This window comes from Polypterus senegalus, chromosome 4, assembly GCF_016835505.1.
Source record: "Polypterus senegalus isolate Bchr_013 chromosome 4, ASM1683550v1, whole genome shotgun sequence".
NCBI classification, from domain to species: Eukaryota; Metazoa; Chordata; class Cladistia; order Polypteriformes; family Polypteridae; genus Polypterus; species Polypterus senegalus.
The window spans coordinates 56,751,831-56,774,207 of record NC_053157.1 but is presented as its reverse complement, the minus strand read 5'-3'; the positions used below and the strand labels follow the sequence as shown (position 1 = coordinate 56,774,207).

General features: G+C 40.1%; 1 protein-coding gene across 3 annotated transcripts in view; it reads left to right on the top strand.

Moving 5' to 3' along the window:
- pcsk5b (proprotein convertase subtilisin/kexin type 5b) overlaps positions 1 to 22,377 on the top strand; it is a 320,287-nt gene that overhangs the window by 19,316 nt on the left and 278,594 nt on the right. For all 3 annotated transcript variants that reach the window (XM_039750693.1, XM_039750694.1, XM_039750692.1), the window contains exon 2: positions 14,656 to 14,760. In XM_039750693.1, the coding sequence (XP_039606627.1) occupies positions 14,656 to 14,760 (105 nt within the window). The remainder of the gene's footprint in view (positions 1 to 14,655; positions 14,761 to 22,377) is intronic.

The following is a 22,377-nucleotide window of genomic DNA, read 5'->3' as shown; positions in this document are numbered from 1 at the left end:
CGTAAGCCTTCTTCCTAAACATCCACCCCACTTCTTTCAGCCAGTAAGGTTTAAACTGCCTGGGTTCAGGGAGAGAGCAAAAGAAACTGAACAAAATAAATGGTGCTGAGAGAAAACACACCTTGGAAGTCTTTCCTTGTTACAAAGGAAACCGTAGGGAAGCTGCCCACCAATAGCTCCCATCATCAGCTCCACAGGGCTGTTTGTTACAGCAACAATTCCCATGTAGCCTTTTGAGTATCAAGACTGCAACATCACCATTAGGTTGCTGTCACCCAGTGTACTGGGGGAGTATATTACCCCAACAGGCAGTCCTCTACTGCTAATCTATTATACCAACAATCCCAACCAGGTCATCTGTCCATTTACAAGTTCCTTCACAATAGAAATAACATTTACTCATTGCTCTTCAAATTGTAAACAGCAGCGGTGTGTGGTGCAAGCACAGAATCAACACACAACACCTGATCAAAGCATAATGGGTCTTGACTAAAGCACTTTGAGCTACTGTTTGTATGAAAATGTGCTATATAAATAAATGTTGTTGTTGTTGTTGACTACAACAGAATGATCCTAGAATGAATATCCCAACACCAGTATACATCCTTGAGCATGGCATCCAATAATAACTTAAAACGAAATCACTCACTTTATATCCATGTACACATTGAACAAATTAAGCTTTAAGGTTTGGAGTATTTAGTGTTAGAAATGTACATTCGTTAGTTAAATAACAGGTTAAAAATTCTGTTGGCTATATGGTCATTAAAGTATAAGGTAAAGTATGTGACAAGGACTGCTTCAGGGCAGGTGGAAAAATCTGTAGTAATAAGAATTCTTTATATTTATATAGTGCTTTTCTCGCTACTCAAAGCAATTTATATAGTCAATGTGGAGCCACTTCAACCACCACTAATGTGTAGCATCCACCTGGATGATGTAACAGCAGCCATTTTTGTGCCAGTGTGCACACCACACATGAGGTATTAGGTGGTGAGAGAGATAGTTAGCCAATTATAGATAGAGGATGATTAGGGAGCCAGAATGACTAGGCTGAGGTAGGCAATTTAGCCAGGACATTGGAATACACAATGTCTCTGTCACTGCACTGGGGAATTGGGATCCACATTCAGGGTGCGCCCCCAGCTACATGGCCTCTCACAAACAACTCTTCCAGCAGCAATTCCAGTTTTTCCTATCCAAATACTGGCCTGGCCTGAGCATGTTTAGCTTCAGTTGGATGATCTGTTCTGATGTTCATGTGGTATGATTGTACTTGGGAGTGTCTGAAATTCTAAGGTGGGTGGTGAAATTTTGGTCAGACAAAGTCCTTGCTGCTATCAAGAGAAATTTTACATTCACTTTTAGTCCCAATCAGCAGTGCAGTAGCAACTAATACTCCAAAGTACAGCATTCTCTATAGCAGTCTTATTGAGCTCTCCATCACTAATAAATGTGCAACAGACTTAAAAACAAAATCTTAAAAACAAGTACTGATGCACATACGCTGAGAAATTACCACAACAGACTTTGAAAACTACTAAAGCTGCTTTTAGCGTTGAAATGTAGGAACAGATTCAGAGTTGGTGGAATTGGACCAATGAATGAGAACGCTGTGCAGAATTCACCTGACGCAAGTAAGCAAAACTGCCTTCATCCATCCATCCATCCATCTTCCAACCCGCTAAATCCGAACACAGGGTCACGGGGGTCTGCTGGAGCCAATCCCAGCCAACACTGGGCACAAGGCAGGAACCAATTTACGGGCAGGGTGGCAACCCACCACAGGACACACACAAACACACACTAATATATATTATTCCCTCTCGGGAATCGAACCTCGGATGTCGGCGCTAGGGGCGAAGCCTCTACAATTGCACCAAGGCGTATATATATAATATTCGCAGCGGAGAAGTAGTGTATTAAAGAAGTTATGAAAAAGAAAAGGGAACATTTTAAAAATAACGTAACATGATTGTCAGTATACAGTAATTGTTTTGTGAGTGTTATTGAGTGTTGCTGTCATCAAGGATTTGATTATCATTATTTGTTTCAATCAGGGTCGTATTTGTATGATGTGTTGTGTTCAAGTTACATTCCGTGTTTGTCAATCGTTGTAAAGATAAGAGGTTTTATTCATCGATTCGTTTCTTACTCCATCAATAAATAGCTCGTCTTCCTCTTTATCTGAGATGTGACACACTGCATGCACGGGTTTTTTTACACTGTCTTCCTTTAGCGGGACATTCACTTTTTCCACCGTGTGCTTTGTTTCCGCAGTAGCTGCACTTCTGAATAAGCTTGTATGTATTAGACGCTTCATATTTTTTTGCTGCCTTCTCAATTGTGTAATTCGGATTTTATTCAGCACTCTTTGGAACTGATGCTTTTTGTCTGTGCACTGCGTCAGTTCACGTGAGCCGCTTGGTGTTCTTGCATCGAAGGTTCCCAGCTGGGCTGTAGGTAATGTCAGCTAAGACCCGGCACTTAAAAGTTTCCATCGCAGTTTCGCTGAGTTTGTGCCAAACACCACCCTGACCATCTCATCTTCCTCTGCATAAGCACAGTCCTTCACCCGTGAATATTTAGCGGCAGTGTTTCTATTGGATTGCTGCTGACGGACGGCCTTATATGGGCAGGCACTAAATTACAAACACCAGCGGCAGCCTGTCTATGAACTTAATTTAAACTTTAGGTTTACACTGTGCTTTGTTTCCGAAGTAGCAGCACTCATGAATATGGTTGTATATGTCAGTCGCTCGCTTCTTATTGTTTCGCTGCCTTCTCAATTATATAATGCATGTTTTCTTCAGCGCTTTTTTGAGCTCTTCCTGGTTTTCTACGTATTGCGTTGTTAGTCGTCATCACGCCTCCCACGTAATCATGTGAACTGTCACACGAAACTCCGCCCCCCACGGCCATCCAGCTCAACTCCTTTACAGTATATGGAGAAAAATAGCTTTCAGTTATGACCATTACACGTAGAATTTCGAAATGAAACCTGCCCAACTTTTGTAAGTAAGCAGTAAGGAATGAGCCTATAATATATATAAAATCTTGAACCAAAGTGCTGTACAACACAATAAAACAAAACAACAACATTTATTTATATAGCACATTTTCATACAAAAAGTAGCTCAAAGTGCTTTACATAATGAAGAAAAAAATAAAAGACAAAATAATACATTAAAATAAGACAACATTAGTTAACATAGAAAAGGAGTAAAGTCTGATGGCCAGGGTGGACAGCAAAAAAACTCCAGATGGCTGGAGAAAAAAAAATCTGCAGGGGTTCCAGGCCACGGGACCGCCCAGTCCCCTCTGGGCATTCTACCTAACATAAATGAAATAGTCCTCTTTGTAGTTAGGGTTCTCACGAAGTCACTTGATGTTGATGGTCATACAGACTTCTGGCATTTAATCCATCCATCATTGTTGGAACATCACGGTGCTTTGAGTAGATGGTGGTGGCGCAAGCCATCACCAAAAGGACACCGGAAAAGGAAACCGAAGAGAGAATAGGGGTTAGTACAGATTTTAGAGCCACCATGAATAGTTATTATATTGAGTTTGATATACAGAATATCAGGATTTTAATTACAGTGATGTTATGAGAAGGCAATGTTAAAGTCATGTGTTTTCAGCAGTTTTTTAAAGTGCTCTACTGTATTAGCCTGGCGAATTCCTATTGGCAGGCTATTCCAGATTTTAGGTGCATACCAGCAGAAGGCCGCCTCACCACTTTTAGGTTTTGTTCTTAGAATTCTAAGGAGATACACATTTGAGGATCTGAGGTTACGATTTGGAATATAAGGTGTCCGACATTCCGATATATAAAATGGGGCTAGATTATTTAAGGCTTTATAAACCATAAGCAGAATTTTAAAGTCAATCCTGAATCACACAGGTAACCAGTGTAGTGACATCAAAACTGGAGAGATGTGCTCAGATTTTCTTTTCCTAGTTAGGATTCTAGCAGCTGGATTCTGCACTAGTTGCAAATGATTTATGTCTTTTTTGGGTAGTCCTGAGAGGAGTGCGTTACAGTTATCTAGTCGACTGAAAACAAACGCGTGAACTAATTTCTCAGTATCTTTGAATATAAGAGGTCTAACTTTAGCTATGTTTCTTAAGTGAAAAAATGCTGTCCTAGTGATCTGATTAATATGCGTTTTAAAATTTAGATTACAGTCAACAGTTACCCCTAAGCTTTTTACCTCCGTCTTGACTTTTAATCCTAATGTATCCAGTTTATTTCTAATAGCCTCATTGTATCCATTATTGCCAATCGCTTAGATTTTTTAGAATTTTCTCTCTGCCATGTAGGATTCAGACCAATTTAAGACACTGCCAGAGAGGCCCACCCATTGACTAAGGCGATTTCTTAGAATATTATGATCAATGGTGTCAAATGCGGCGCTCGGATCCAAGAGGATGAGAACAGATAAATGGCCTCTGTCTGCATTTACCCGCACATTATTTACTATTTTAACGAGTGCAGTTTCTGTGCTGTTATTTGTTCTAAATCCCAACTGAAATTTATCAAGAATAGCATGTTTATTTAGGTGGACATTTAACTGCATAATGACTGCCTTCTCCAGAATTTTACTTAAGAAATGCAGGTTAGAGATGGGTCTAAAATTTTAAAGAGCCGAGGGGTCGAGATTCTGTTTCTTAAGTAGGGGTTTAACTACAGCAGTCTTAAGACAGTCTGGGAAGACCCCAGTATCTAATGACGAATTTACTATGTCAAGAACATTATCAATTGGCCCGCCCGATACTACTTTGAAAAAATTTGTTGGTATTGTGTCATGGGCGCAGGTGGAGGGTTTCAGTTGAGAAATTATTTTATGTAAATCAGGTAAATCTATCCTAGTGAAAGAATTTAATTTGTTTATATTGGAATGCTGGGGTTTAGGAGGATCCTTAGTGTTGGGGAGGTATACTATGTTATTTCTAATATTAATTTTTTGGTTAAAAAAATACAGCAATAACCTCACAGGTTTTACTGGAAGTATTTAGGAGGCATTCCTTTGAGTTACCTGGGTTTAGCAGACGATCAATCGTAGAGAAAAAGACTCTGGGATTACTAGCATTGTTGTTTACAGTCTTAGAGAGATAGCAGTGCCTCTCAAGACAGACAGTGTTATTGTATTCTGTTATTTTAACATTTAATATTTCATAGTGGATAGTTAGTTTAGTCTTCCTCCATTTACGCTCAGCTCTATGGCATGTTTTCCTTAAATTAGACACTCTTTTTGGGTCTTCCATGGTATAACAATGCTAGAAGATTTTTTAACTGTCTTTTCAGGTGCAACTATGTCAACAGCAGCTCTCACTTTAGTATTAAATCTTTCCACCTTACTATTTACATTATCCTCGCTATTATAGTAGGCACTATAAATGGACTGATGCTTAGAATGTTTGTAAGTTTTAAAGCTGCTGATGAGTCAAAGAAGAAAACAGTCTAAATATCCAAATTTAAAAACTGATAAAAGTAAAATAATTAAAATGCATGCAAAAAAAATTCTCTATTTGGCAGGTTGCTGTAGTAAAATTTGAATCTTAATACCAATTAAGTTTTCTTGTTAATTATGCATAAAAACATCTTGAGATGCCTCATATCTCGTTTTGATTTAATTAGATTTTTTTTTTATTTATATTCAGTGAGCATTGTTGGGACTAAAAACAGTTTATACTTAAAATGGAAACAAAGTTTGATTGTGCCACACACACAAAGTAATATTTTTCCAATTTTTATTAGTGTTTGGTTTTATTTGTAGGAAACAATTCCATCAATTAAAAAATTAATCTTATGCAAAAATTAGGGCTAAAGAATACAACAACATTACATTCCTTAAACTATTTATGTAGCCATCAGGTATGCCTAAGTAGTGTTAAGCTAGCATCTTTAATGTAAGTTGGGCACCATTTGTCTGTATGAAAGGATTTAGTAATTTAGTTGTGTTTACTGACATTCATCTCCCAAACCCTAGGCCATGTTGTTTGTGGTACAGCGTTTGTCTCCTATAGAATTGTGCCAGTCAACTAAAACGGTGTGATTAGGCCCCTTTGCATGCAAATCATTTCCCAGCTGACACGAAGGGAGACCCAACACTAAAACAGTTTGAAATGGAACCCTCTCTTTAAAAAAATTGGCTAAATACAGGAGTATTTATTTTTTTAACCTCTATGCTCAACTGGTAATATCTCTCTCTTGGCTGACTTTATCAATTTAAGTTGGCGACTTCATCAGTTCATTTAAAATGGCTGATTGCACAGTGGTATCAAATTTTCCGATTGAGATGAGAAGTGAATTGTAAGGTAAAGTAAAGGTATGCCGCCAAAGTCCTCCATCAGAAAGTTTAAAATCTCATTAATGCGGAAGTTTGACTGGCTAATGTCCATCCATCCATCCATCCATCCTCTTCCGCTTATCCGAGGTTGGGTCGCTGGGGCAGCAGCTTAAGCAGAGAGGCCCAGACTTCCCTCTCCCCGGCCACTTCTTCCAGCTCTTCCGGGAGAATCCCAAGGCGTTCCCAGGCCAGGGAGGCGTCCAGGAGGCATCCTGATCAGATGCCCGAGCCACCTCATCTGACTCCTCTCGATGCGGAGGAGCAGCGGCTCTATTCTGAGCCCCTCCCAGATGACTGAGCTTCTCACCCTATCTTTAAGGGAAAGCCCAGACACCCTGCGGAGGAAACTCATTTCAGCTGCTTGTATTCGCGATCTCATTCTTTCGGTCACTACCCATAGCTCATGACCATAGGTGAGGGTAGGAGCGTAGATCGACTGGTAAATTGAGAGCTTTGCCTTACGGCTCAGCTCCTTTTTCACCACGACAGACCGATGCAGAGCCCGCATCACTGCGGATGCCGCACCGATCCGCCTGTCAATCTCACGCTCCATTCTTCCCTCACTCGTGAACAAGACCCCGAAATACTTGAACTCCTCCACTTGGGGCAGGATCTCTCCCCCAACCCTGAGAGGGCACTCCACCCTTTCCCGGCTGAGGACCATGCTCTCGGATTTGGAGGTGCTGATTCTCATCCCAGCCGCTTCACACTCAGCTGCGAACCGATCCAGAGAGCTGAAGATCACGGCCTGATGAAGCAAACAGGACAACATCATCTGCAAAAGCAGTGACCCAATCCTGAGTCCACCAAACCGGACCCCTTCAACACCCTGGCTGCGCCTAGAAATTCTGTCCATAAAAGTTATGAACAGAATCGGTGACAAAGGGCAGCCCTGGCGGAGTCCAACTCTCACTGGAAACGGGCTCGACTTACTGCCGGCAATGCGGACCAAGCTCTGACACGGTTGTACAGAGACCAACAGCTCTTATCAGGGGTCCGTACCTCATACTCCCGGAGCACCCCCCACAGGATTCCCCGAGGGACACAGTCGAATGCCTTTTCCAAGTCCACAAAACACATGTAGACCGGTCTCCCATGCACCCTCCAGGACTCTGTTAAGGGTGAAGAGCTGGTCTACTGTTCCGCGACCAGGACGAAAACCACACTGTTCCTCCTGAATCCGAGGTTCACTATCCGACGGACCCTCCTCTCCAGAACCCCCGAATAGACTTTTCCAGGGAGGCTGAGGAGTGTGATCCCTCTATAGTTGGAACACACCCTCCGGTCCCCCTTTTTAAAGAGGGGGACCACCACCCCGGTCTGCCAATCCAGAGGCACTGTCCCGATGTCCATGCGATGTTGCAGAGACGTGTCAACCAAGACAGTCCTACAACATCCAGAGTCTTAAGGAACTCCGGGCGTATCTCATCCACCCCCGGGGCCCTGCCACCAAGGAGTTTTTTGACCACCTCGGTGACTTCAGTCCCAGAGATGGGAGAGCCCACCTCAGAGTCCCCAGGCTCTGCTTCCTCATTGGAAGGCATGTTAGTGGAATTGAGGAGGTCTTCGAAGTACTCCTCCCACCGACCCACAACGTCACAGGCACCGACCACCTTGCGGCCACAGCTCTGGTCAGCCGCCTCAACAATAGAGGCACAGAACAAGGCCCATTCGGACTCAATGTCCCCCACCTCCCTCGGGACGTGGTTGAAGTTCTGCCGGAGGTGGGAGTTGAAGCTACTTCTGACAGGGGACTCTGCCAGCCGTTCCCAGCAGACCCTCACAACCACGTTTGGGCCTACCAGGTCTGACCGGCATCTTCCCCCACCATCGAAGCCAACTCACCACCAGGTGGTGATCAGTTGACAGCTCCGCCCCTCTCTTCACCCGAGTGTCCAAGACATATGGCCGCAAGTCCGACGACACGACCACAAAGTCGATCATCGACCTGAGGCCTAGAGTGTCCTGGTGCCAAGTGCACATACTGTATGAACACCCTTATGCTTGAACATGGTGTTCGTTATGGACAATCCATGACGAGCACAGAAGTCCAATAACAAAACACCGCTCGGGTTCAGATCGGGGGGGCCATTCCTCCCAATCGCGCCCTTCCAGGTCTCACTGTCATTGCCCACGTGAGCATTGAAGTCTCCCAGCAAAACGAGGGAATCCCCAGAAGGTATGCCCTCTAGCAACCCCTCCAGAGACTCCAAAAAGGATGGATACTCCAAACTGCTGTTCGGCGCATACGCACAAACAACAGTCAGGACCCTTCCCCACCCGAAGGCAGAGGGAGGCCACCCTCTCGTCCACCGGGGTAAACCCCAATGCACAGGCTCCGAGTCGGGGGGCAATAAGTATGCCCACACCTGCTCGGCGCCTCTCACTGGGGGCAACTCCAGAGTGGTAGAGAGTCCAGCCCCTCTCAAGGAGATTGGTTCCAGAGTCCAAGCTGTGCGTCGAGGTGAGTCCGACTATATCTAGCCGGAACCTCTCGACCTCGCGCACTACCTCAGGCTCCTTCCCTTTCAGAGAGGTGACATTCCACGCCCCAAGAGCCAGTTTCTGTAGCCGAGGATCAGACCGCCAAGGTCCCCGCCTTCGGCCACCACTCAACTCACACTGCACCCAACCTCCCTGGCCCCTCCCATAGGTGGTGAGCCCAAGGGGAGGAGGACCCACGTTACCTCTTCGGGCTGTACCCGGCCGAGCCCCATCGGTGCAGGCCCGGCCACCAGGCGCTCGTCATCGAGCCCCACCTCCAGGCCTGGCTCCAGAGGGGGGCCCTGGTGACCCGCGTCCGGCAAGGGAAAACGTCGTCCAAGGTTTTTATTCTTCATCAGAGGTTTATTGAACCGCTCTTTGTCTCATCCCTCACCTAGGACCAGTTTGCCTTGGTGGTTCTACCAGGCATAAAGCCCGGACAACATAGTTCCTAGGATCATTGGGACATGCAAACCCCTCCACCACGATAAGGTGACGGTTCAAGGAGGAGTGACTGGCTAATGTATGATACAAAAAAGCAAAACGGTGTTGTGACTTTAGGTGTAATGTAGGTAAAAACTAAATTTATTACTGGTTCATAACATTTAAACAGAGACTCCGATACACGGTTCAAATGGAAAACGTCGTCCAAGGTTTTTATTCTTCATCAGAGGTTTATTGAACCGCTCTTTGTCTCATCCCTCACCTAGGACCAGTTTGCCTTGGGTGGCCCTACCAGGGGCATAAAGCCCCGGACAACATAGTTCCTAGGATCATTGGGACATGCAAACCCCTCCACCACGATAAGGTGACGGTTCAAGGAGGAGTGACTGGCTAATGTATGATACAAAAAAGCAAAACGGTGTTGTGACTTTAGGTGTAATGTAGGTAAAAACTAAGTTTATTACTGGTTCATAACATTTAAACAGAGACTCAGATACACGGTTCAAATGAGTGTAACAGAACAGTGAGTGACTGATCGCTAAAAGCATGCATAAATACATGCTATTAGCTTGATATTTGTTTCATATTGGAGGAGAAAAATGAAACTGGATTTGAGTGTTTTTTTCTTTTTTAAGATTTGTTGTAAAGAATTTTCATTCACTAAAATGTATCTCTGAAAAATGCTGTAAATGAAAGAATGGCCTTGGTGTATCAAAGACATTAAAGTGAGACCACATGTGCTGTGTTTGTTAGATGTCCAAAGATGGAATAAGATGACGTGCTGTACAGAAAAACAGCTATGTTGGCATATTTGCAGACTGTAGCACGTACTGTATGTTTCAGGAAGAGAGATTGTGACTATGCATATCAGGCACCTTTCAGCAGGTGTAGGAGTAAACCTTAGCTTGCAGTGTTCAGGCACGTTGGGGGTTGGGGGGGGCAATACAATCTGGCATTGAAAGAGGAGGACAGGCCCATGGGCACAGAACAGAGGATGCAGGAAGTCTTTTGTATGTTAATACCCCAATTTTGATTCTGTAATTTAGTGGCAAAAAGTTATTTAGGTGCTATTGTCCTCCAAATAATACATTTCTCTGAAATGCCAAAACTGGAACAAAGCTCACTCTCAAGGACAGCTTGCATTTGAAAAGGTAAAACGAGCTCTTGCATACTGTCCTTCTTTTTTTTTGACAATAGGCCATATGGAAGTAAAAGTGCAAATAGCCTTTAATGAAGGGATGAATGAATGCAAGGTGATGAGAGGTGAAAGACCAAAAGAGATTCAGATGTTGGGGTACCAATCCAGTAATTCATTTAAGTCAAAAAAAGATTTGGATACAAAATAAAGTTTGACCATTGCCATTGACAATCAAAACAAAGGTATTTGAGAGCTAAAAAGGCCCCATTATGCTCGCACTCTCTCTCTCTCTCTTACTTTCACTCTCAGACTCCAGTTAAAATAAAATCGGTTTCTGTCGAGCTACTGCTTATATGCATGTGAGCCCAGTAGACACACAAGACTGAGGAGGTTTGTGGGGGGCCTGATTTGGTGTCTTCTGGCTCTGGTACTTTGAAGCTGTGGACGGAAGGATAAGGTTGTTGGTGACTGCGCCAACCACTCAACACCTCCTCCTACACCTCGACCGTAGTGGCTTTGCTAACCTTATAAAATGTGTGACTATGGCAATATGAAAAATCTGGCAATGTTGCTAATGATATCCAGAAAAACACATTGGTGATTTCAAACATTTACAGTTACTACACCTTCATATATTGTATAGTCAAAGGATGGATGAACTTTGATTCCCATATTGCGCCTATGTCGTGATAACCAAGGAAACGGGTGGACACAGGAAGTAATTCCAGTTGGGTTTTGGCCTTCCAAACCATCACCTATGGGGGAGGAGCAACAGCATAAGATTTGTCAAATTTTGATCTCTGGTTTTTGATGGATCTCGATGTTTCTAGGGTACCCTGATAGCGAAAACATTGATATCTCTATGATGAGTGTGTGTCTGTGTCTGACTATTTCTTGAGGACAGTCTAGAGCTAAAATGGCTGGAAGTAAAAATACCAAACTTGAAACTTAAGTATGTTACGAGATGATGATGTGATTATTTTTTGAGCCAAATCGTGCAAGAAAGAGGCACTCTAGAGGTAACACTCAAATACTGCAATGCTACAATTAATTATGAAATCTTCTCATCATTTGCTATCGTAATGACCTATTTTATGATCATAAAGATTAGCATCAGAGTGGTAGTCACCGAAATGTTATAGAATAGTTTGGATAGCTTGGTTCTGTGGGTGCAAAGCCTAGTGATGCTCACGTCTGAATTATTTTCTTTTTCTAATCACAAAATTTGTCATTGTATGTCTGTTTCTTGCTTCTCCCACTTCCTTGTGTCATTTGTTACTGTTGTGATGTGGTTCAGAGCTGCCATAGGGTAATCATTTTTTTTTTTGTTCCTTGACTACATCATTATTTGGATTGTTGCTTATAACATATACTTTTGCAGTAGCACTAGGAACTCCTGGCCAGAATCTGGCTAAGCCTGGTTCCTGTCTTGAATTCATTATTTTTTATTTTTTATTTTTTGAAGGATCCTGGACTTATCCATGAAATTTAAATATGAAATGTTTCAGCCTATTTCAACATACAAATGACAAGATAGCATTTTTTTTAAATGATCATTTAACTAGTTTCACTTTGTTTCAATTTGTGCAGTACAGTAATCCCTCCTCGATTGCGGGGGTTGCGTTACAGAACCCCCCGCGATAGATGAAAATCTGCGAAGTAGAAACCATATGTTTATATGGTTATTTTTATATATTTTAAGCCTTTATAAACTCTCCCACACTGTTAACATTATTAGAACCCTCTAGACATGAAATAACACCCTTTAGTCAAAAGTTTAAACTGTGCTCCATGACAAGACAGAGATGACGGTTCTTTCTCACAATTAAAAGAATGCAAACATATCTTCCTCTTCAAAGGAATGCGTCTCAGGAGCAGAGAATGTCAGAGAGAGAGAGCGAGAGAAAAGCAAACAATCAAAAAATCAATACGTGCTTTTGGGCTTTTAAGTATGCCGAAGCACCGCGATAAAGCAGCATTTTGTAGAGGAGCATCCGTATCCTCTAGGCAAACAGCCCCTCTGCTCACAACCCCTCCGTCAGGCAGAGAGGGTGAGAGAGAGACAAAGAAAAAGCAAACAATCAAGCACCGCGCGGGAAGCATATCACATATCATTGAGGAGTTTTATTTAATATGTAATAGCATGCTCTGAATGGGTAGCTTCTAAGCCATCTGCCAATAGCATCCCTTGTATGAAATCAACTGGGCAAACAAACTGAGGAAGCATGTACCATAAATTAAAAGACACATTGTCCGCAGAAATCCGCGAACCAGCGAAAAATCCGTGATATATATTTAGATATGCTTACATTTAAAATCCGCGATGGAGTGAAGCCGCGAAAGTCGAAGCGCGATATAGCGAGGGATCACTGTATATCGTTTTTGTGAACAAATTAAGTACAAAATGAATTGGAAATACGGTGAAAATACTTATTTGCAATGTTAACACAACTTGGAAACCTCACTTCATTAAATCAGGCCACTTGCTGCATATGAAACTGCAGACAATCAATGAAAACCTCCAAAGAGAGGAGAAACAATGTCAAAAGAACATATCAACCATGCTGGGTAAATATGAAAACTTTGGTACCCCCTGTGTACGATAAGGGTACCTGCACTAGCTTTAGCAGCAGGAAAAAAATGGATGAACCTAGCAGGAAGATGTTCTGTTTTCTGTGTGTCTACTGGAGAGAATACATTCCTTATTTATTGGAACACCTTATTTCAACTGTAGTGCTGTATATTTGTACAGGCTTCTTCATATGATGGATTTGTGGATTAATATGGCATTCTCACTGTGCTCGTGAAACACACAGTTCGGCAAATGTTGAAAAAATGGCATACTATTATTTCTGCCAGAAATACATTGAAACCAAGAAACTGTTAATCCTGGAAGCAGAGGCTTTTGGCAGCATTGTGGGTCGCTAAGAAAGAAGTTCTCTTAAGTCAAAAGTGGCGATTATCACAGCAGACCAGTGTGTCACAGAGGTCATGAAAGTGTGTACTTTGTAATTTGCAGGCTACTTTTTTGTATACCACCTACTAGCTGTCACATTTGATATAATAAGTGGCGCATCCATTCTAGATCTTGTAAATGGGAAAATGCCCACAATTGTACTATTGGATTGTTGTGATTACCGGTTATTCCTAGTGGTGTTGCAAAAACAGTGCAGCTTTCTGCAAACCACAGCATAATGCAATATAATTCATTCATAATCCAAACCTGCTTCTTCCATTTCTCGCATAAATTTATGCAGTAACTTATGAACCAGTTTAAAAATTGGAATTTTTTTCATTGCAGGGCACACTTGTAGAGACACTCATATTTACTTACTCAGCCCAGTTCATCAATAACTAATTTCTCAACCTCCATCTTTCTGATATGCAAGGAAACTTGAGATACCAGCAAAAGACGCATACAAGCATGAGTGCAGTGAGGCAACAGTGCCAACCATGGTACTACCATGACACACTAGTATAATATACATGTAATGGGTAAGAAATTTATCATATGGTGAAACTTTTGTATATGCAATGATACAGTACAAGTAAACAAAGCATCTTCTAATGTAGCCAACTTAGTTATTTATATATGATTTTTATTTAATGCAAAAATGCATTATCAACAAGTTTCTGTGATACTGAGCCTAAAACATTTTGTTGTCCTACTCAAAACAGAAATGATTTGGCTTCAGTGATGTTGGCCTCTTGTAAAACTGAAATATCCCAGGAGTACAGTCTTCTTTATAATAATCCTTAAGGTTATTTAAGTAATTAATATTGTGAGCATAGCAGCATACTTTGCTTTCTTGCTTGAGCATTATATAAAGAATGTCCTATATATTTCTGTATGCTAAACAGAAGCAAGATTAGTTTTTAAGAAACTTGGCAGATATTTGATTTCCTTTGGCAAGTCCTTAACAGTAACCAGTGATTGATAACACAAACCCAAAGCAAGACTGGGAAAGGCTGAGCTTTCTAGATAGCTGTTATGGAACCAGTGGTGTTTCTGCAAGTCTTCCATCCCTCTGAGTTGAGCAGGTTTGAATCTGTTGTGTATCTTGTTTCGGTTCCTTGAAAGGTGATCCTGAGATTAAAGTAACAATTGCAACTGCTCTTGGTTCCAGAGACCTGCATAATTTATATCTATTTTCTACAGATTCAGTAAGAACAGGTACTATACACATTTGTCTTGAAGAGCAATTAATGCATTAATTTTTTCTCTTTTCACAGATTGGAGTCTTAAAGGATTACTATCACTTTTTCCATAGCCGAACAATAAAAAGGTCTACACTCTCTAGCAGAGGAATGCATAATTTTATTTCCATGGAACCAAAGGTAAGAACGACCCAGTTTATAAATGAGATTGATACTGGCTTACATTATTAATTTGTAACACTACACTGCACTAGCTTAATGAAAACTGTTGATGTGCAGCTTTTTATTGGCTGATGGGTACGTAACTGGAACTTCCAAGGAAGTGAACAAATTACACTAAATGGAAAGTAACTGAAAGCTTATACATATGTTGTGCTTGGCTGTAGGGATGTTTCTTGCTCAAAACATAACTTTTTTTTTTAATAAGCTTTGTAGTGAAGACTAGTTCTTTGGCATCTTGCAAGAGCTGAATCTATAAAGGGGGACCACTACTTGAAATGGAAAACAATATTGGCAGGAAGAATTGTGAACTTAGTCCATTTTAATGTTGACATATTCTGAGTTCTAATAGTGCAGTTGTGTTTGGTTTGGGGAATGCTTTAATTTAGTACCTTTTTAATTATGGCAGGACATATTTGATATGATAAGACCATATTAAGTGTCAGGATTGGAACTGTGGGGTTTTTCTGTGGCCTCCTTTAATTTTTACATAGTTACTTTTATCCTTTTAGGGTCCACACTACCATGCAATAATTATTTTTGTTATTGTTAATACTATTTAAAACTTTTTGTTTAATTCTCTTTAATAGGTATAATAATTTATTATGGTTTCATCTATGCATTTCATAGATTGACTATAGTTCAAAGCACTTTACCCAAGAAAAGATACATGCATAACTGTAAAATGTAGAATATATATGAAATTTATAAAATTGTTAATTAACAAATAGGCAGTTAAATATTAAAATGAATAGAAATTGGTAAAATATATGCACAAATATTTGTAAAAAGAGATCTATAGTAATTGCATTTAGCGGAAAAGCAGTCCTAATTAAACCTAATGTAAGAGATTGTCAGTTGATAACAGGGTGAAAACAAAATCTCCTTGCTTTAGAATTCTTAGAAAATATTAAAGTTTGGGGGATCAATGCTGTTAGTAATTTGTATAATAATTTTGTTTATAACAGTTTCCCTATTTACATCACATTCCATAGAGCAGCTCAGTAAACTTAAACACAAAGTGCCACAACAGTATACCAAGAAGAAAATGTAATGCTTTATGTTAAAAAGTTTATCTCCACTTTAACACTAGAATTACCAGAGCCTACGAAAAAACTCGTAGATCCATCTCGCCTTAAATCGCTTTGCACTTCACCATCTTTTGTTCTGTAAATGTGTGGATAAGCAGCAAGCAGCCTGCTATCACATCCCCCCACCACCACATAGTTTTCTCAGCTCAAGTCTGTTTACCTGCGTGTCAGTTGCTTAGAGTTGTATACAATGAGAAGTCAAGCAAAATGACACCTTTTATAAATACTATATCGTTATTTGGAACACTTGCATTTCATGTATGTTCCGTGTCTACATTGATCAATGTAAACACATTGTTAAAACAGAAATGATTATCATGTTTTAGTAATAATTGACCAAATGTAGACATGGAGTGTATAATGTGTGAAGCCTGAATTCCAAATATCAAAGAAACACTTTCACAGAAAGTACAAACAGAACAAATGTGCTTTTATTCAAAAATATAACTGCAGAAAAGAACCCGCGTTAGGGTGCGACATTGACACACATTTGCTATGACTGCTTCGGTGGCGCAATGGTATCAACTGTTGACTGGTAATCAAAACTTTACAGGTTCGATCTCGGACGAGTCCATTTTGAGAAGTGAGCTGCTCATGTTCTTGCTATTTTAGAATAAAAACCTACATTTGATTCCAGTCTGTAACAGCCGGTGTAATTTATTTATTTATTTATTTTTTTAAAATTCAGTTTTATTCTCTCAGCCGCGTTCACGATCCCAACCAAAAACCCCATACTCCCCTGCCGATCTACATGTTTTTTCGTAGGCTCTGGTAATTCTAGTGTTAAACAACACAAAGTTTTTTTTTTTTTTTGGATGAAATGAGACTGTAGTTTTACCAAATTTTCATTTGTGTTACTAACAAAAAAGAGCAGATAATAATAAAGAGATGTGAGATACAAGTTTTGCAGCACACACATAACAGTAATTGTAAAATGATTGCTGTTTTTGTGTGTTTCTTGGTAGGCATTAAATTGAGTACTGCGAATAATATAATTGTAAATCAGGATCTCACTAGTGTAGTAACTCCCAATTCAGTACCCAAATAAATCTTCAAAATTCGGCTATCATGTAAACGTAGCGGTCACAGAACTGACCCATTACTCTGACCTTCTTATTATTCGTTAAGCAAAGAACAAACTGCAGCTATTTGTCATAAACACTGACCTGCTTATACACTGTAGTATTCTCTAAGTATTACTAGATGTTATTTGGTTGATGAAGCGATATTCCATTTTACTGTGGAAGCAAGGTGTGACAAACTAGTGTTATGTAACATTCGTTTGTTGTCTCCAAGATTATGATTTGATGACTGGATTTTATTTTGAATATTTGTTTTATTAAATCTGAACTTGTGATAACCACTGACTTTCAAGCTTTATTTTAGATGTGACCTTTGCTTATATGACCTTTTATGTTCATTAGGTAAATGTGCAACTGTCGATTTGAACTCACTTTTTAGTATTTTTCCGTGTGTGCAAAGTGTTCAAATGTAACATGAAAGTATAGTCCTCTATACCATGGAAGGTGCTTTTTATATCTATAGATGAGAGGTTGAAATGTGAAACCTAACATTCTGGAATCCACTTAATCCTATTCAAGGCGACATTAGCTGGATCCTATCCCAGAATGTAGGGTGCATAGCACAAATCACCCAGAGCAGGATGGTGGTTCGTGGCAGGGTCCATTCTTGTGCATACCCAAATCCTATGAAGGATGAATAAAAAATTGACAATTAACCTAATACACATATCTTTGGGTTGTGGGAGAAAAAATGGAGCACCCAGGGAAAAACATATTATGGCAAACATGCACAATCAGTGACCATGTAAATAATTTGAACCCAGGGTGGTAAATCTATGAGGCAGCTTTTATACCTCTGTCACCAAAAATCTGGAGCAAGCTGCCCAGTTAAATAATTGTATAAAATATAAATAATTCTATAAAATAAAACAGAATACTTAAGAGATGTATAAAGAAATTCATATGGTAATTTAAACTCCCGGTAAGGAAAAGAATGTAAATGTTGTGGTCAGCCCAGCTTTAAGTTTATTTAATATATTACAATACATTTCATGTTTATTACTATGAACAGATGCTTTCCTAGTCTTGAGGTTTCTATCCTTAAAATATTTAATCAGTAGAAAATGACTGCCTATCCAGGTTTTTCACACCAACACAGCCTAGTTGTCATAGATTTCAGTGGTAGTACGAGCAATACGGTTTACCTATTATTGGCCTTTTTCCCTCCATTCTTAAGTAGGTACTAATCTATACCCTCTGTTCAACCAGAAACACCCTGTTTGAAATGTCTTAAAGTGCAACACTGTTGACCACAAGTTCCTGGTAGTGTTTCATTTTTAAAATGATGGCTATTCTGTGTCAATATAGCCTGGATTTTTTAAAATTAATTTTAGTCCTACACAATAATGAAGAGATCAGACAAGTTTCTTTCATATCAGAAACCCCTCAGTTGCAACAGTTATCTATCACAGTTTCTGCAAAAAGCCTTTGTCCACCACTTTCCTCATATGTTTTATGTGTGCAACAGAAACTTCTTACCTCATATTTGGTTCTCTGGAGGTGGGACCTTGGGCTGGGCAATATAGACAAAAAATATCTTGATGTATTTTGGCTGAATAGATAGATAGATACTTTATTAATCCCCAAGGGGAAATTCACATACTCCAGCAGCTGCATAATGACTAAAACAATAAAAACAATATTAATTAAAGAGTGATAAAAATGCAGTGCAAGTTAAAAAATGCAATATATGACAGGTATCTAGATATTTTTTATGAAGCAAGTACAATTTTCAGTTATTAGCCAAAGCCATACAAGATGTAATAAGATCTTATTTATCAAAATAAATGTTGAAATACATAACAAATTAATAAATAACTTACAGGCCCACAGTATGTAAAATAACTACTGTGTCTGCTTTCATGTTAAGAACATAGTGTAAATGTAAATAAAATGTTTAAATGTAAATTAGAAAATGGCAGGATTAAGTGTTCTGAAAATGTTTAGGAAATTCTCTTACTTGCTCTCCACTGTTTTAACAAACAAGTTAACAAGCTATAGCAAGTAACAAGTGCATTTAGGATTTCCTGCAATTGCTCCATCCTGGGTGTGACATTAATTTGCATCTGAAACTTGGGGGTTGGCGGCAGAATTGGCACTCCAGCCACCAAAAAACAAACCTCACACTGTTCCACTTCATCTGAACCAGTGTGGTGCTAAGGTATCAGCCGTTGCATGGCTGCATTCGGGTCCTAATCTGGATCCTCCGTTGGTTTGTCGTGTGGTGGGTGTGGCATTGCACTGTATAAGTGCATGCTCCTAATCTCTCTCTCTTTCCCTCTCTCTCTCTCTAAACAAACTATTGTACACAACTGTGCAAACTTGTAAGCCATCTATCTTGCAAAATTGTTTTTGCTGAGGTAGCCATATCTAAGCATCTCTTCATAGCCTTAAGATTCTAAGCTATAAATACCAGCCTGTCAACTGTCTCAAGCTTTAAGGATGCCCTGTGACAACTGACAGTATTGCCACTGCAACTAAACACCCTCTCCGATGGTGAACTGGTGGCAGGAACATAAAGGTATTTTTGTGCCAGGCAGCTTATAGTGGAGAAGGTGACTGCATGTTTCTTCCACCATGCAAGGAGATCTGCTTTGTGCTATTCTGGCCCTGACACTGTGTAGTTGGGCAGTTCATTCTCAGTTGTTTGCCTTTTTGATGCCACGTCTGCGTGAAAAAGCTTGCAAGGGTTTTTTCTTTTTGAGTGGTGCCCCGGTTGGTTTGTCTGCAGGCTTAGAAACGGTGTTGATCACAGCTGAGGCACTTGTACTGTAGCAGCTCTGCTCAAAGGCCAGTGATTTCATTTCCAATACAGCTCTGTGCTTCAGTGCCTCAATCCTGTCAGCTTTAATATAAGTAGATTTAATTCATTGATTGACAAATGATGCCATGTCCAACAGGTCGCCAGAAGCATACTTTTCATTCAGGTAACCCACAGTGGTAGATTTGATAGATTTGCCAAGCTAACTGTCTCCTTCATCTTGTGCCAGGATGTTAGAGTTGAAAGGTTAGAACACTGGTTGGACATACAGTATGAAAAGGTGAGAGAGTCCTCCCCAGCTTTCTGAACCACTTAAAGCACCTCTAAATCTTGCCAGGTAGGGACAAGATGCTTGGATTTTTTTGTCAGAGGACAAAGTGCTCTCTAATGCACTATAACCCTGTGAATTATTTTCTGCCTTTATCTCCAGCATGTTGGTGTCTCTGTGATGAGCTGGTGAGCAGGCAGACCCAGCTGTATCTGAAATTCACCCATCTCCTTCCTCCACCAGCTGTTGGAGAAGCTGCCAACAATTATTTTGCATAAAGAAATTGCCCAGGTCACTCGGTCATCATCCATGCCATATTCTGTAATAAAACATGCTTTTACTTTTTAATAGTTTACAGTTATGCTTAAAGGAAGTTCACTTAGGTCTAATGAAATCTGATTAACACATAACTGTACATTAAATATGTATTTACATTCATTACAGTTTTAACTTTGTTTTTAATAAATAAATCTGTAAAACGCATTTCATTTTTGAAAGGAAAAAATGTCTAGCCTAAGGGCATTTTACATTTTATGCTGTAGCTCAGTGTTTCCCAAACTCGGTCCTGGGGACCCACTGTGGCTGCAGGTTTTTTGTTCCAACCAGATTCCTAATCACCTAATAACACTGAAATCATTTATTTTTTGTTCTTTTTTTTTATATTCAGAAAAATACAGCATCGTGATTTTTACATTTATAAGACATTTAGAAATATTTTTGCTTTTGCTATAGATTTAAATGCTTAACTCTCTTTTGTTGCTTTCATTATATTTTGCCCTTTCTCTGTGCAGTTTTCCACCTTCGTTGTATCTTATTAATGACAATTAAAAACGAGCAGAGCAGACACACAGCCAAATAACACTGAATAATCAAAGGCTGCAACTACTTTAGCTCAGACCCACTTATTAGTAAATAATGAATTAATTTAACAATTAGAAAACCTTGAAAGTAGAATGAAAATATTGTTGAAAAGAAGAAAATATATTATTCCCATATAACTGCTTGGTACATTTTAATATATTGTTTTTAGCAAACTTAGTTTTCTAATTTCTATATTGTTCCCAAAACACAAAATAATGCTTTGCTTAATTAGCCCAGGAGTTCAATTAAAAACAGAAGCTGGTTGGAACAAAAACCTGCAGCCACAGTGGGTCCCCAGGACCGAGTTTGGGAAGCACTGCTGTAGCTAATTTAAACTTCACTTCATGAAATAAGTAATGTGTTTAACTGACATAACTCACTGTAAAAGCAAGCAGTTTAAAACTCACTTTTACTACTTAATTTTGGCTTTGTTAAATATAACACTTGAACATTTAACAGTATTTTTTTTTTTAATTTGAACTTACCATTTGCCAGATGAAGTCGATGCCCGAAGCACTGCCTGCTTTGCCACTTTAGTGATTGCACTACTTTGATAACACAGCTCCTACTCTAAGAATAGCAAGACTCTTTTCATTCCAGTTTGAGAGGCTTTGGCTATGTGCACCCCAGTGTGTGTTTTTGGGGAAATAGCTCATTTGCAGACACAGACTTTGTTAAATGGTGCGACTCAAACCACTTACACCTTAACACCAGCAAGCCCAAGGAACTGGTGGTGGATTTTAGGAGGCCTAGGCCCCTCATGGACCCTGTGATCATCAGAGGTGACTGTGTGCAGAGGGTGCAGACCTTTAAATATCTGGGAGTGCAGCTGGATGACAAATTGGACTGGACTGCCAATACTGATGCTCTATGTAAGAAAGGTCAGAGCAGACTATACTTTCTGAGAAGGTTGGCATCCTTCAACATCTGCAGTAAGATGCTGCAGATGTTCTACCAGACGGTTGTGGTGAGTGCCCTCTTCTACGCGGTGGTGTGCTGGGGTGGCAGCATAAAGATGAAAGACGCCTCACGCCTGGACAAACTTGTTAAGAAGGCAGGCCCTATTGTAGGATTAAAGTTGGACAGTTTAACATCTGTGGCAGAGCGACGGGTATTAAGCAAACTCCTGTCAATCATGAATAATCCACTGCATCCACTGAACAGTGTCATCTCCATGCAGAGGAGTAGCTTCAGTGACAGACTTTTGTCACTGTCCTGCTCCACTGACAGACTGAGGAGATCATTCCTCCCCCACACTATGCGACTCTTCAATTCCACCCGGGGGAGTAAATGCTAACATTAATTTTATTTTAATTTTTTAAATTTTTATTACTATTTAATTTAATGTTGTTTCTTTGTATCAGTATACTGCTGCTGGATTATGTGAATTTCCCCTTGGGATTAATAAAGTATCTATCTATCTCTATCTATCTCTATCTATCTATCTAATCTTCCCTTCTTCAATGAAATGAATTGGCACATTTAAATATGACTCGAAGTTGTCCGCGTGAAATG